General features: G+C 45.5%; 1 protein-coding gene across 1 annotated transcript in view; it reads right to left on the bottom strand.

The window, feature by feature from the left end:
• Window positions 1–12,500, bottom strand: part of FAM166A (family with sequence similarity 166 member A) — a 27,809-nt gene that overhangs the window by 5,316 nt on the left and 9,993 nt on the right. Inside the window, exons 6-7 of the mRNA XM_053374827.1 lie at window positions 5,625–5,745; window positions 1,866–1,960 (exon numbers count right to left, since the gene is read on the bottom strand). Coding sequence (XP_053230802.1) covers window positions 1,866–1,960; window positions 5,625–5,745 — 216 coding nt within the window. The remainder of the gene's footprint in view (window positions 1–1,865; window positions 1,961–5,624; window positions 5,746–12,500) is intronic.

The raw sequence follows: 12,500 nt of genomic DNA, 5'->3' as shown, positions 1-12,500 counted from the left end.
CAGAACTTTTCCCCGGATCCGGACTTGAGACCTTTCCCCCAGATCCAGATCTAGAACCGGGCGCCTGGGAGTTGTAGCGCGCGCCTTGGTGGGTCATCTAGCCTCACCCCCTTTCCTGGATCCGGACTTGATCCCGGATCCAGACCTCTTCCCCGGGTTCGGATCCAGACCTTCCCCCCGGATCCAGACCTAGAACCGGGGCGCCTGGGAGTTGTAGCGCGCGGGTTGGTGGGTCATCCAGCCTGACTCCGAATTTGACTCCGGATCCAGAACTTTTCCCCGGATCCGGACTCCCCCCAGATCCAGACCTTTTCTCAGGATCCAGATTTAGAACCGGGCGCCTGGGAGTTGTAGCGCGCGGGTTGGCGGGTCATCCAGCCTGACCCCCTTCCCCGGATCTGGACTTGATCCCGGATCCGGATCCAGACCTCTTCCCCGGGTGCGGATCCAGACCTTTCCCCCGGATCCAGATCTAGAACCAGGCGCCTGGGAGTTGTAGCGCGCGGGTTGGCGGGTCATCCAGCCTGACTCCCTACCAGGATCTGGACTTGACCCCGGATCCGGATCCAGACTTCCCCCAGATCCAGACCTTTTCCCCAGATCCAGATCTAGAACCGGGCGCCTGGGAGTTGTAGCGCGCGGGTTGATGGGTCATCTAGCCTGACCCCCTCCCAGGATCCAGATTCGACTCCGGATCCAGAACTTTCCCCCGGATCCGGACTTCCCCCCAGATCCAGATCTAGAACCGGGCGCCTGGGAGTTGTAGCGCGCGGGTTGGTGGGTCATCTAGCCTGACCCCCTCCCAGGATCCGGATTTGACTCCGGATCCAGAACTTTTCCCCGGATCCGGACTTCCGCCCAGATCCAGACCTTTTCTCCGGATCCAGATCTAGAACCGGGCGCCTGGGAGTTGTAGCGCGTGGGTTGGCGGTTCATCTAGCCTGACCGTCTCCCAGGATCCAGATTTGACTCCGGATCCAGACCTCTTCCCCGGGTTCGGATCCAGACCTTTCCCCCGGATCCGGATCTAGAACCGGGCGCCTGGGAGTTGTAGCACGCGGGTTGGCGGGTCATCCAGCCTGACTCCGAATTTGACTCCGGATCCAGACCTTTTCCCCGGATCCGGACTCCCCCCCCCAAATCCAGACCTTTTCTCCGGATCCAGATCTAGAACCGGGCGCCTGGGAGTTGTAGCGCGCGGGTTGGCGGCTCATCCAGCCTGACTCCGAATTTGACTCCGGATCCAGAACTTTCCCCCGGATCCGGACTTCCCCCCAGATCCAGATCTAGAACCGGGCGCCTGGGAGTTGTAGCGCGCGGGTTGGTGGGTCATCCAGCCTGACCCCTTCCCAGGATCCGGATTTGACTCTGGATCCAGAACTTTCCCCCGGATCCGGACTCCCCCCCAGATCCAGACCTTTCCCCCGGATCCAGATCTAGAACCGAGCGCCTGGGAGTTGTAGCGTGCGGGTTGGCGGGTCATCCAGCCTGACCCCCTCCCAGGATCCGGTTTGACTCTGGATCCAGAACTTTTCCCCGGATCCGGACTTCAGACCTTTCCCCCAGATCTAGAACCGGGCGCCTGGGAGTTGTAGCGCGCGGGTTGGCGGGTCATCCAGCCTGATCCCCTCCCAGGATCCGGATTTGACTCCGGATCCAGAACTTTCACCCGGGTTCGGATCCAGACCTTTCCCCCGGATCCAGATCTAGAACGGGGCGCCTGGGAGTTGTAGCGCGCGGGTTGGCGGTTCATCTAGCCTGACCCCCTTCCCCGGATCTGGATTTGACCCCGGATCCGGATCCAGACCTTGTCCCCGGATCTAGAACCGGGCGCCGGCGCCTTCCGGGAGTTGTAGCGCGCGCACCTGGTTGCGGTCGAACTCGTCCATGGCGTCCTTGACCCCGGTGGTGTAGTTTTCTCCCATGATCCAGGGGAAGCGCGGGATGTAGCCGGTGTAGCCTGTGAGGGAAACGTAGTTTGGAGGGCGCCGGGTTGGGCGCCGCCAGGAGGAAACTAGAACTCCCATTAAGGAAAGAACTAGAATTCCCAGGAGGGAAACTAGAATTCCCAGAAAGTTCTAGAAGTTGAGGGAAGAAGGAAACTAGAATTCCCAGGAAAACTAGAATTCCAAGGAAGGAGAAAACTAGAATTCCCTGGAAAAATATAGAAATTCAGGGGAGGAAATCTAGAATTCCCGGGAAGCGTAGTTCAGGTGCCCTAGAATCTAGAATTCCTAGGAAATATAGTTCAGGCGCCCTAGAAATCTAGAATCCTGGGAAATGTAGAATCGGTGCAGGAAACATAGTTTTGAGGGCACCTTGGGAACTAGAATTCCCAGGAAGGAGGAAACTAGAATTCCCAGAAACTAGAATTCCCAGTGGGAAAACTAGAATTCCCAGAAAGTTCTAGAAATTGAGGGAAGGAGGAAACTAGAATTCCCAGAAACTAGAATTCCCAGGAAGGAGGAAACTAGTATTCCCAGAAACTAGAATTCCCAGGAGGGAAACTAGAATTCCCAGAAAGTTCTAGAAATTGAGGGCAGGAGGAAACTAGAATTCCCAAACTAGAAATCGGTGCGGGAAACGTAGTTTTGAGGGCGCCTTGGAAACTAGAATTCCCAGGAAGGAGGAAACTAGGATTCCCAGGAAGGAGAAATCTAGAAATTCAGGGAAACTAGAATTCCCAGGAAGGAGGAAACTAGAATTCCCAGGAAGGAGGAAACTAGAATTCCCAGGAGGGAAACTAGAGTTCCCAGAAAGTTCTAGAAATTGAGGGAAGGAGGAAACTAGAATTCCCAGGAAGGAGGAAACTAGAATTCCCAGGAGGGAAACTAGAGTTCCCAGAAAGTTCTAGAAATTGAGGGAAGGAGGAAACTAGAATTCCCAGGAAGGAGGAAACTAGGATTCCCAGGAAGGAGGAAACTAGGATTCCCAGGAAGGAGGAAACTAGGATTCCCAGGAAGGAGGAAACTAGAATTCCCAAACTAGAAATTGGTGTGGGAAACGTAGTTTTGAGGGCGCCTTGGAAACTAGAATTCCCAGGAAGGAGGAAACTAGGATTCCCAGGAAGGAGGAAACTAGGATTCCCAGGAAGGAGGAAACTAGAATTCCCAGGAAGGAGGAAACTAGAATTCCCAAACCAAAAATTGGTGCGGGAAACGTAGTTTTGAGGGCGCCTTGGAATTTCCAGGAAGGAGGAAACTAGAGTTCCCAGGAAGTTCTAGAAATTCAGGGAAGGAGGAAACTAGAATTCCCAGGAAGGAGAAATCTAGAAATTCAGGGAAACTAGAATTCCCAGGAAGGAGGAAACTAGAATTCCCAGGAGGGAAACTAGAATTCCCAGAAAGTTCTAGAAATTGAGGGAATGAGGAAACTAGAATTCCCAGAAACTAGAATTCCCAGGAAGGAGGAAACTAGAATTCCCAGGAAGTATTCGAGAAATTCAGGGGAGGAAACTAGAATTCCCAGGAAGGAGGAAACTAGAATTCCCAGGAAGGAGAAATCTAGAATTCCCAAACCAGAAATTGGTGCGGGAAACATAGTTTTGAGGGCGCCTTGGAAACGAGTATTCCCAGGAAGGAGGAAACTAGAATTCCCAGGAGGGAAACTAGAATTCCCAGAAAGTTCTAGAAGTTGAGGGAATGAGGAAACTAGAATTCCCAGGAAGGAGAAATCTAGAAATTCAGGGAAACTAGAATTCCCAGGAAGGAGGAATCTAGAATTCCCAAATTAGAAATTGGTGTGGGAAACATAGTTTTGAGGGCGCCTTGGAAACTAGAATTCCCTGGAAGGAGAAATCTAGAAATTCAGGGAAACTAGAATTCCCAGGAAGGAGGAAACTAGAATTCCCAGGAGGGAGGAAACTAGAATTCCCAAACTAGAAATCGGTGCGGGAAATGAGGGCGCCTTGGAAACTAGAATTCCCAGGAAGGAGGAAACTAGAATTCCCAGGAAGGAGGAAACTAGAATTCCCAGAAAGTTCTAGAAATTGAGGGAAGGAGGAAACTAGAATTCCCAGGAAGGAGGAAACTAGAATTCCCAGGAAAGAGGAAACTAGAATTCCCAGAAAGTTCTGGAAATTGAGGGAAGGAGGAAACTAGAATTCCCAGGAGGAAACTAGAATTCCCAGAAAGTTCTAGAAATTGAGGGAAGGAGGAAACTAGAATTCCCAGAAACTAGAATTCCCAGGAAGGAGGAAACTAGAATTCCCAGGAAGTATTCTAGAAATTCAGGGGAGGAAACTAGAATTCCCAGAAACTAGAATTCCCAGGAAGGAGAAATCTAGAATTCCCAAACCAGAAATTGGTGCGGGAAACATAGTTTTGAGGGCGCCTTGGAAACGAGAATTCCCAGGAAGGAGGAAACTAGAATTCCCAGGAAGGAAGAAACTAGAATTCCCAGTAAGTTCTAGAAGTTGAGGGAAGGAGGAAACTAGAATTCCCAGAAACTAGAATTCCCAGGAAGGAGGAAACTAGAATTCCCAGAAAGTTCTAGAAATTGAGGGAAGGAGGAAACTAGAATTCCCAGGAAGGAGGAAACTAGAATTCCCAGAAACTAGAATTCCCAGGAGGAAACTAGAATTCCCAGAAAGTTCTAGAAATTGAGGGAAGGAGGAAACTAGAATTCCCAGGAAGGAGGAAACTAGAATTCCCAGAAACTAGAATTCCCAGGAGGAAACTAGAATTCCCAGAAAGTTCTAGAAATTGAGGGAAGGAGGAAACTAGAATTCCCAGGAAGGAGGAAACTAGAATTCCCAGAAACTAGAATTCCCAGGAGGAAACTAGAATTCCCAGAAAGTTCTAGAAATTGAGGGAAGGAGGAAACTAGAATTCCCAGGAAGGAGGAAACTAGAATTCCCAGAAAATAGAATTTCCAGGAAAGAGGAAACTAGAATTCCCAGGAAGGAGGAAACTAGAATTCCCAGAAAATAGAATTTCCAGGAAAGAGGAAACTAGAATTCCCAGGAAGGAGGAAACTAGAATTCCCAGGAAGAAATCTAGAAATTCCCAGGAAGGAGGAAACTAGAATTCCCAGGCAGGAGGAAACTAGAATTCCCAGGAACTAGAATTTCCAGGAAGGAGGAAACTAGAATTCCCAGAAAATAGAATTTCCAGGAAAGAGGAAACTAGAATTCCCAGGAAGGAGGAAACTAGAATTCCCAGGAAGAAATCTAGAAATTCCCAGGAAGGAGGAAACTAGAATTCCCAGGAAGGAGGAAACTAGAATTCCCAGGAACTAGAATTTCCAGGAAGGAGGAAACTAGAATTCCCAGAAAATAGAATTTCCAGGAAGGAGGAAACTAGAATTCCCAGGAAGAAATCTAGAAATTCCCAGGAAGGAGGAAACTAGAATTCCCAGGCAGGAGGAAACTAGAATTCCCAGAAAGTTCTAGAAATTGAGGGAAGGAGGAAACTAGAAAGAGGGTGGAGCTTTCTGGGTTGGGGGCGGGCCTTCTGCAGGAAGGGGCGGGCCTTCTGGAGGAAGGGGTGGGGCCATGCCAGGAAGGAGAAATCTAGAAATCCATTCCAGAAATCCCCGCAAGGAGAAATCTAGGGAATTCCTGGTTGGGGGCGTGTCTTCTGGAGGAAGTGGGCGGGGCTTCCGCAGGAAGGGGCGGGGCCTACCGGAAATGGCCTTCCTCTGGACCAGGTTGGGGGCGTCCATCTTGGGGGTGCGGTCAAAGCGGCAGATGTCCGTCGTCGTCTCGGTGGGCGGAGGGAGGGGCGTGGCCTCGACGCGGGTCGTCTGGGGGGCGGGGTCAAAAAGAGGGGCGGGGTCAGCGAGAGGGAAGCTCCGCCCTCCAGAAAAATCCTTGCAAGGAGGAATCTAGAAATCAGGAAAAATCTAGAAATCCCTGCAAGGAGAAATCTAGAAATCAGGGGGGAATTCTAGAAATTGGGGGGAATTCTAGAAATCAGGAAAAATCTAGAAATCCCTGCAAGGGGAAATCTAGAAATCAGGAAAAATCTAGAAAACCCTGCAAAGCAAAATCTAGAAATCCCAAAAGAAATCTAGAAATCCCAGCCAGAAATCTAGAAATCAGAAGAAATCTAGAAATCTAGAAAACCCTTCAAGAAGAAATCTAGAAATCCCTGCCAGGAGAAATCCAGAAGTTCTGGGAAGAAATGTAGGAATCCCTGCAAGGAGAAATCTAGAAATTTCTGGAGGGAGAAATCTAGGAATCAGGAAAAATCTAGAAATCAGGGGGGAATTCTAGAAATCAGGGGAATTCTAGAAATCAGGGGAAAACCTAGAAATCCCTGCAAAGAGAAATCTAGAAATCCCAAAAGAAATCTAGAAATCCCTGCCAGAAATCTAGAAATCAGAAGAAATCTAGAAATCTAGAAAACCCTTCAAGAAGAAATCTAGAAATCCCTGCAAGGAGAAATCCAGAAATTCTGGGAAGAAATCTAGGAATCCCTGCAAGGAGAAATCTAGAAATTTCTGGAAGGAGAAATCTAGGAATCCCTGCAAGGAGAAATCTAGAAATCAGGAAAAAATCTAGAAATCCCCGCCAGGAAAAATCTAGAAATCCCTGCAAGGAGAAATCTAGAAATCGGGGGAATTCTAGAAATCAGGAAAAATCTAGAAATCCCTGCAAGGAGAAATCTAGAAATCAGGATAAATCTAGAAATCCCAAAGGAAGGAATCTGGAAATCTTTGCAAAGAGAAATCTAGAAATCCCCGCAATCAGAAATCTAGAAAACCCTCCAAAGAAATAAAAATCCCCGCAAGGAGAAATCAGGAAAAATATAGAAATCCCTGCAAGTAGAAATCTAGAAATCCCTGCCAGAAATCTACAAATCAGAAAAGAAATCTAGAAATCTAGAAAACCCTTCAAGAAGAAATCTAGAAATCCCTGCAAGGAGAAATCCAGAAGTTCTGGGAAGAAATATAGGAATCCCTGCAAGGAGAAATCTAGAAATTTCTGGAAGGAGAAATCTAGGAATCCCTGCAAGCAGAAATATAGAAATCCCTGCAAGTAGAAATCTAGAAATCCCCACAAGGAGAAATCTGGAAATTCCGGGGAGAGATCTAGAAATCCCTGCCAGGCAAAATCTAGACATCTAGAAATCCCTGCAAGGAGAAATCAGGGGGGAATCTAGAAATCCCTGCAAGGAGAAATCTAGAAATCAGGAAAAAAATCTAGAAATCCCTGCAAGGAGAAATCTAGAAATCCCTGCAAGGAGAAATCTAGAAATCCCAAAAGAAATCTAGAAATCCCTCCCAGAAATCTAGAAATCAGAAAAAAAATCTAGAAATCTAGAAAACCCTTCAAGAAGAAATCTAGAAATCCCTGCAAGGAGAAATCCAGAAGTTCTGGGAAGAAATATAGGAATCCCTGCAAGGAGAAATCTAGAAATCAGGAAAGAAATCTAGAAATCCCTGCAAGGAAAAATCTAGAAATCGGGGGAGATCTAGAAATCAGGAAAAATCTAGAATTTCCGCAAGGAGAAATCTAGAAATGGGGGGGGGGATTCTAGAAATCAGGAAAAAATCTAGAAATCCCTGCAAGGGGAAATCTAGAATTCAGGGGGGAATTCTGGAAATCCCCGCAAACAGAAATGTAGAAATCCCAAAAGAAATCTAGAAATCTTTGCAAAGAGAAATCTAGAAATCCCCGCAAGTAGAAATCTAGAAAACCATCCAAGAAATGAAAATCCCCCCCAAGTAGAAATCTAGAAATCAGGAAAAATCTAGAAATCCCTGCAAGGAGAAATCTAGAAATCAGGAAAAAATCTAGAAATCCCTGCAAGAAGAAATCTAGAAATCAGGAAAAAACTAGAAATCCCTGCAAGGAGAAATCTAGAAATCAGGAGAAATCTAGAAATCCCTGCAAAGAGAAATCTAGAAATTCCAGGGAGAGATCTAGAAATCCCTGCCAGGCAAAATCTAGACATCTAGAAATCCCTGCAAGGAGAAATCTAGAAATCAGGAAAAAATCTAGAAATCCCTGCAAGGAGAAATCTAGAAATCCCAAAAGAAATCTAGAAATCCCTGCCAGAAATCTAGAAATCGGTAGAAATCTAGAAAACCCTGCAAGGAGAAATCCAGGAATTCTGTGAAGAAATCCTTGCAAGGAGAAATCTAGAAACCAGGAAAAAAATCTAGAAATCTAGAAAACCCTTCAAGTAGAAATCTATAAATCTCTGCAAGGAGAAATCTAGAAATCAGGAAAGAAATCTAGAAAACCCTTCAAGTAGAAATCTAGAAATCCCTGCAAGGAGAAATCCAGAAATTCTGGGAAGAAATCTAGGAATCCCTGCAAGGAGAAATCTAGAAATCAGGAGAAATCTAGAAAACCCTGCAAAGAGAAATCTGGAAATTCCGGGGAGAGATCTAGAAATCCCTGCTAGGCAAAATCTAGACATCTAGAAATCCCCGCCAGGAGAAATCTGGAAATCAGGAAAAATATAGGAATCCCCGCCAGGAGAAATCTAGAAATCAGGGGGGAATTCTAGAAATCAGGAAAAATCTAGAAATCCCCGCAAGGAGAAATCTAAAAATTGGGGGGAATCTAGAAATCAGGAAAAATCTAGAAATCCCCACAAGGAGAAATCTGGAAATTCTGGGGAGAGATCTAGAAATCCCTGCCAGGCAAAATCTAGACATCTAGAAATCCCTGCAAGGAGAAATCTGGAAACCAGGAAAAAAATCTAGAAATCCCTGCAAGCAGAAATCTAGAAATCCCAAAAGAAATCTAGAAATCCCTGTCAGAAATCTAGAAATCAGAAAAAATCTAGAAATCTAGAAAACCCTTCAAGAAGAAATCTAGAAATCCCTGCAAGGAGAAATCTAGAAATTTCTGGAAGGAGAAATCTAGAAATCAGGAAAAATCTAGAAATCCCTGCAAGGAGAAATCCAGAAATTCTGGGAAGAAATATAGGAATCCCTGCAAGGAGAAATCTAGAAATCAGGGGGGAATCTAGAAATCCCTGCAAGGAGAAATCTAGAAATCCCAAAAGAAATCTAGAAATCCCTACCAGAAATCTAGAAATCAGAAAAAAAAATCTAGAAAACCCTTCAAGAAGAAATCTAGAAATCCCTGCAAGGAGAAATCCAGAAATTCTGGGAAGAAATATAGGAATCCCTGCAAGGAGAAATCTAGAAATCAGGAAAAATCTGGAAATCCCTGCCAGGAGAAATCTAGAAATCGGGGGGGGGGGTCTAGAAATCCGTGCGAGAAATCTAGAAAACGGGGAAAAAATCTAGAAATCCGTGCAAGGAGAAATCTAGAAATCAGGGGGGAATCTAGAAATCCCTGCAAGGAGAAATCTAGAAATCAGGGGGGGAAATCTAGAAATCCGTGCAAGGAGAAATCTAGAAATCAGGATAAATCTAGAAATCCCTGCAAGGAGAAATCTAGAAATCAGGATAAATCTAGAAATCCCAAAGGAAGGAATCTGGAAATCTTTGCAAAGGGAAATCTAGAAATCCCTGCAATAAGAAATCTAGAAAACCCTCCAAAGAAATAAAAATCCACGCAAGGAGAAATCTAGAAATCAGGGGGGAAATCTAGAAATCCCTGCAAAGGGAAATCTAGAAATCAGGAAAAAATCTAGAAATCCCCGCAACGAGAAATCTAGAAATCAGGGGAAAAAATCTAGAAATCCCTCCAAGAAGAAATCTAGAAATCCCTGCCAGGAGAAATCTAGAATTCCCTGCCCAAAATCTAGAAATCCCCGCAAGGAGAAATCTAGAAATCCCTGCCAGGAGAAATCTAGAAATCCCCGCAAGGAGAAATCTAGAAATCAGGAGAAATCTAGAAAACACTTCAGGAAGAAATCTAGAAATCCCTGCCAGGAGAAATCTAGAAATCCCTGTAAGCAGAAATCTAGATAGATAGAAATCCCCACCCGGAAAAACCTAGAAATCAGGAAAAAATCTAGAAATCCCTGCAAGGAGAAATCTAGAAATGAAATCTAGAAATCCCTGCAAGGAGAAATCTAGAAATGAAATCTAGAAATCCCCTCAAGGAGAAATCTAGAAATCAAAATCTAGAAATCCCCGCCAGGAAAAACCTAGAAATCACGGAGAAATCTAGAAATCCCCACCGTGAAAAATCAAGAAATCCCCGCAAGCAGGAATCTAGAAATCCACCCCAGGAAAAATCCAGAAAACCCTCCAAGAAGAAATCCCAAAATCCCCGCCAGGAGAAATCGAGAAATCAGGAGAAATCCAGATATTCCCACAAGGAAAAATCTAGAAATCCCTGCAAGGAGATATCTAGAAATCCCTGCAAGCAGAAATCTAGAAATCAGGGGAAATCTAGAACTCCCTGCAAGGAAAAATCTAGAAATCCCTGTCAGAAATCTCGAACTCCCCGCAAGCAGAAATCTAGAAATCAGGAAAAATCTAGAACTCCAAGAAGAAATCCAGAAATCAAAATATAGAACTCCCCGCAAGCAGAAATCTAGACATCAATAAAAAAATCCAGAAAACCCAAGAAGCAGAAATCAGGAAAAATCCAGAAATCCTTGCAAAGAGAAATCTAGAAATCCCCGCAAGGAGAAATCGAGAACTATGGATTTGTGGAAATCCGTAGAAAATTCTAGAAAAGGGGAAAAATTGGGGCGGAAAAGGGAAATATTGGGAAAAATTGGGGTGGTAAAAGGGGGGAAATTGGGGTGAAAAAGGGAAAAATTGGGGTGGAAAAAGGGGGGAAATTGGAGTGAAAAAGGGAGAAATTGGGGCAGAAAAAGGGGGGAAATTGGGATGGAAAATCGGGGGGGAAATTGGGGGGGAAAGGGAAAAATTGGGGTGGCAAAAGGGGAAAAATTGGGACGGAAAACGGGGGGAAATCGGGGGGAAATTGGAGTGAAAAAGGGGGAAATTGGGGGAAATTGGGGTGAAAAAGGGAAAAATTGGGAAATTAGGGTGAAAAAGGGGGAAATTTAGGGGGAACGGTGTGGAAAAAGGGGGGGAATTGGGGGTAAAAAGGAGAAATTGGGGCGGAAAAAGAGGGCAAATTGGGGTGGAAAAGGGAGAAATTGGGGTGGGAAATTGGGGGAAAATTGGGACGGAAAAGGGGGGAAATGGGTGAAATTGGGGTGAAAAAGGGAAAAAATTAGGGGGAAATTGGGGTGGAATAAGGGAAATTTGGGGTAAAAAAGGGAGAAATTGGGGCAGAAAAAAAGGGGAAATTGGGGTGGGAAAAGGGGGGAAATCGGGGCGGAAAAGGAAAAATTCATGCGGAAAAATCTGGAAAAACCCAAAAAAATTTTTTTTGAAAAAGGGAAAAATTTAGGAAAAAAATTGGGGTGGAAAAAGGGAAATTTGGGGTAAAAAAGGGAGAAATTGGGGCAGAAAAAGAGGGGAAATTGGGGTGGAAAAGGGAAAATTGGGAAATTGGGGCAGAAAAAGAGGGGAAATTGGGGTGAAAAGGGGAAAAATTGGGGTGGAAAAAGGGGGGGAAATTGGGACGGAAAAGGGGAAAATTGGCTCGGAAAAGGGAAAAATTGGGGGGAAATTTGGGGTGAAAAAGGGAAAAATTGGAGCAGAAAAAGAGGGGAAATTGGGGTGGAAAGGGGGAAAATTTGGGGTAAAAAAGGGAGAAATTGGGGCAGAAAAAGAGGGGAAATTGGGGTGAAAAGGGGAAAAATTGGGGTGGAAAAAGGGGGGGAAATTGGAACGGAAAAGGGGAAAATTGGCTCGGAAAAGGGAAAAATTGGGAAATTTGGGGTAAAAAAGGGAGAAATTGGGGCAGAAAAAGAGGGGAAATTGGGGTGGAAAGGGGAAAAATTGGGGTGAAAAGGGGGAAAATTGGGGTAAAAAAGGGAGAAATTGGGGCAGAAAAAGAGGGGAAATTGGGGTGAAAAGGGGAAAAATTGGGGTGAAAAAAGGGAGAAAATTGGGACGGAAAAGGGAAAAATCGGGGCGGAAAAGGGAAAAATTGGGGGGAAATTGGGGTGAAAAGGGGGGAAATTGGGGTGGAAAAAGAGGGGAAATTGGGGTAAAAAGGGGGAAATTGGGATGGAAAAGGGGGAAAATTGGGGTGGAAAAATTGGGAAATTGGGGTAAAAAAGGGAGAAATTGAGGCAGAAAAGGGAAATTGGGGTGGAAAGGGGAAAAATTGGGGCAGAAAAAGGGGGAAAATTGGGGTGGAAAAGGGAAAAATTGGGACGGAAAAGGGAAAAATTGGGGCAGAAAAAGAGGGGAAATTGGGACGGAAAAGGGGAAAATTGGGGGAAAATCGGGTCGGAAAAGGAAAAATCCATGCGGAAAAATCCGGAAGAACCCCAATTCGCACCCGCCACCTGCTCTCCCCGCAAGCAGAAGTCTAGCAACCCCACGAAAAACCCCGATTTCCCTAGAAAAATCCGGAAAAAATCAGAATTCGAACCCGCAACCCGGCCCTCCCCGCCAGCAGAAATCGCCCCATGAAAAATCCAGATTTTTCTAGATTTTCTAGGAGAAATCTAGAACTCCCCGCAAGCAGAAATCTAGGAATCCCCCTGAAAAATCTAGAAAAATCCGATTTCGCACCCAGAACCCTAGAA

Source organism: Podarcis raffonei, chromosome Z (assembly GCF_027172205.1).
Source record: "Podarcis raffonei isolate rPodRaf1 chromosome Z, rPodRaf1.pri, whole genome shotgun sequence".
NCBI classification, from domain to species: domain Eukaryota; kingdom Metazoa; phylum Chordata; class Lepidosauria; order Squamata; family Lacertidae; genus Podarcis; species Podarcis raffonei.
This window is presented reverse-complemented; position numbering and strand designations above follow the sequence as displayed.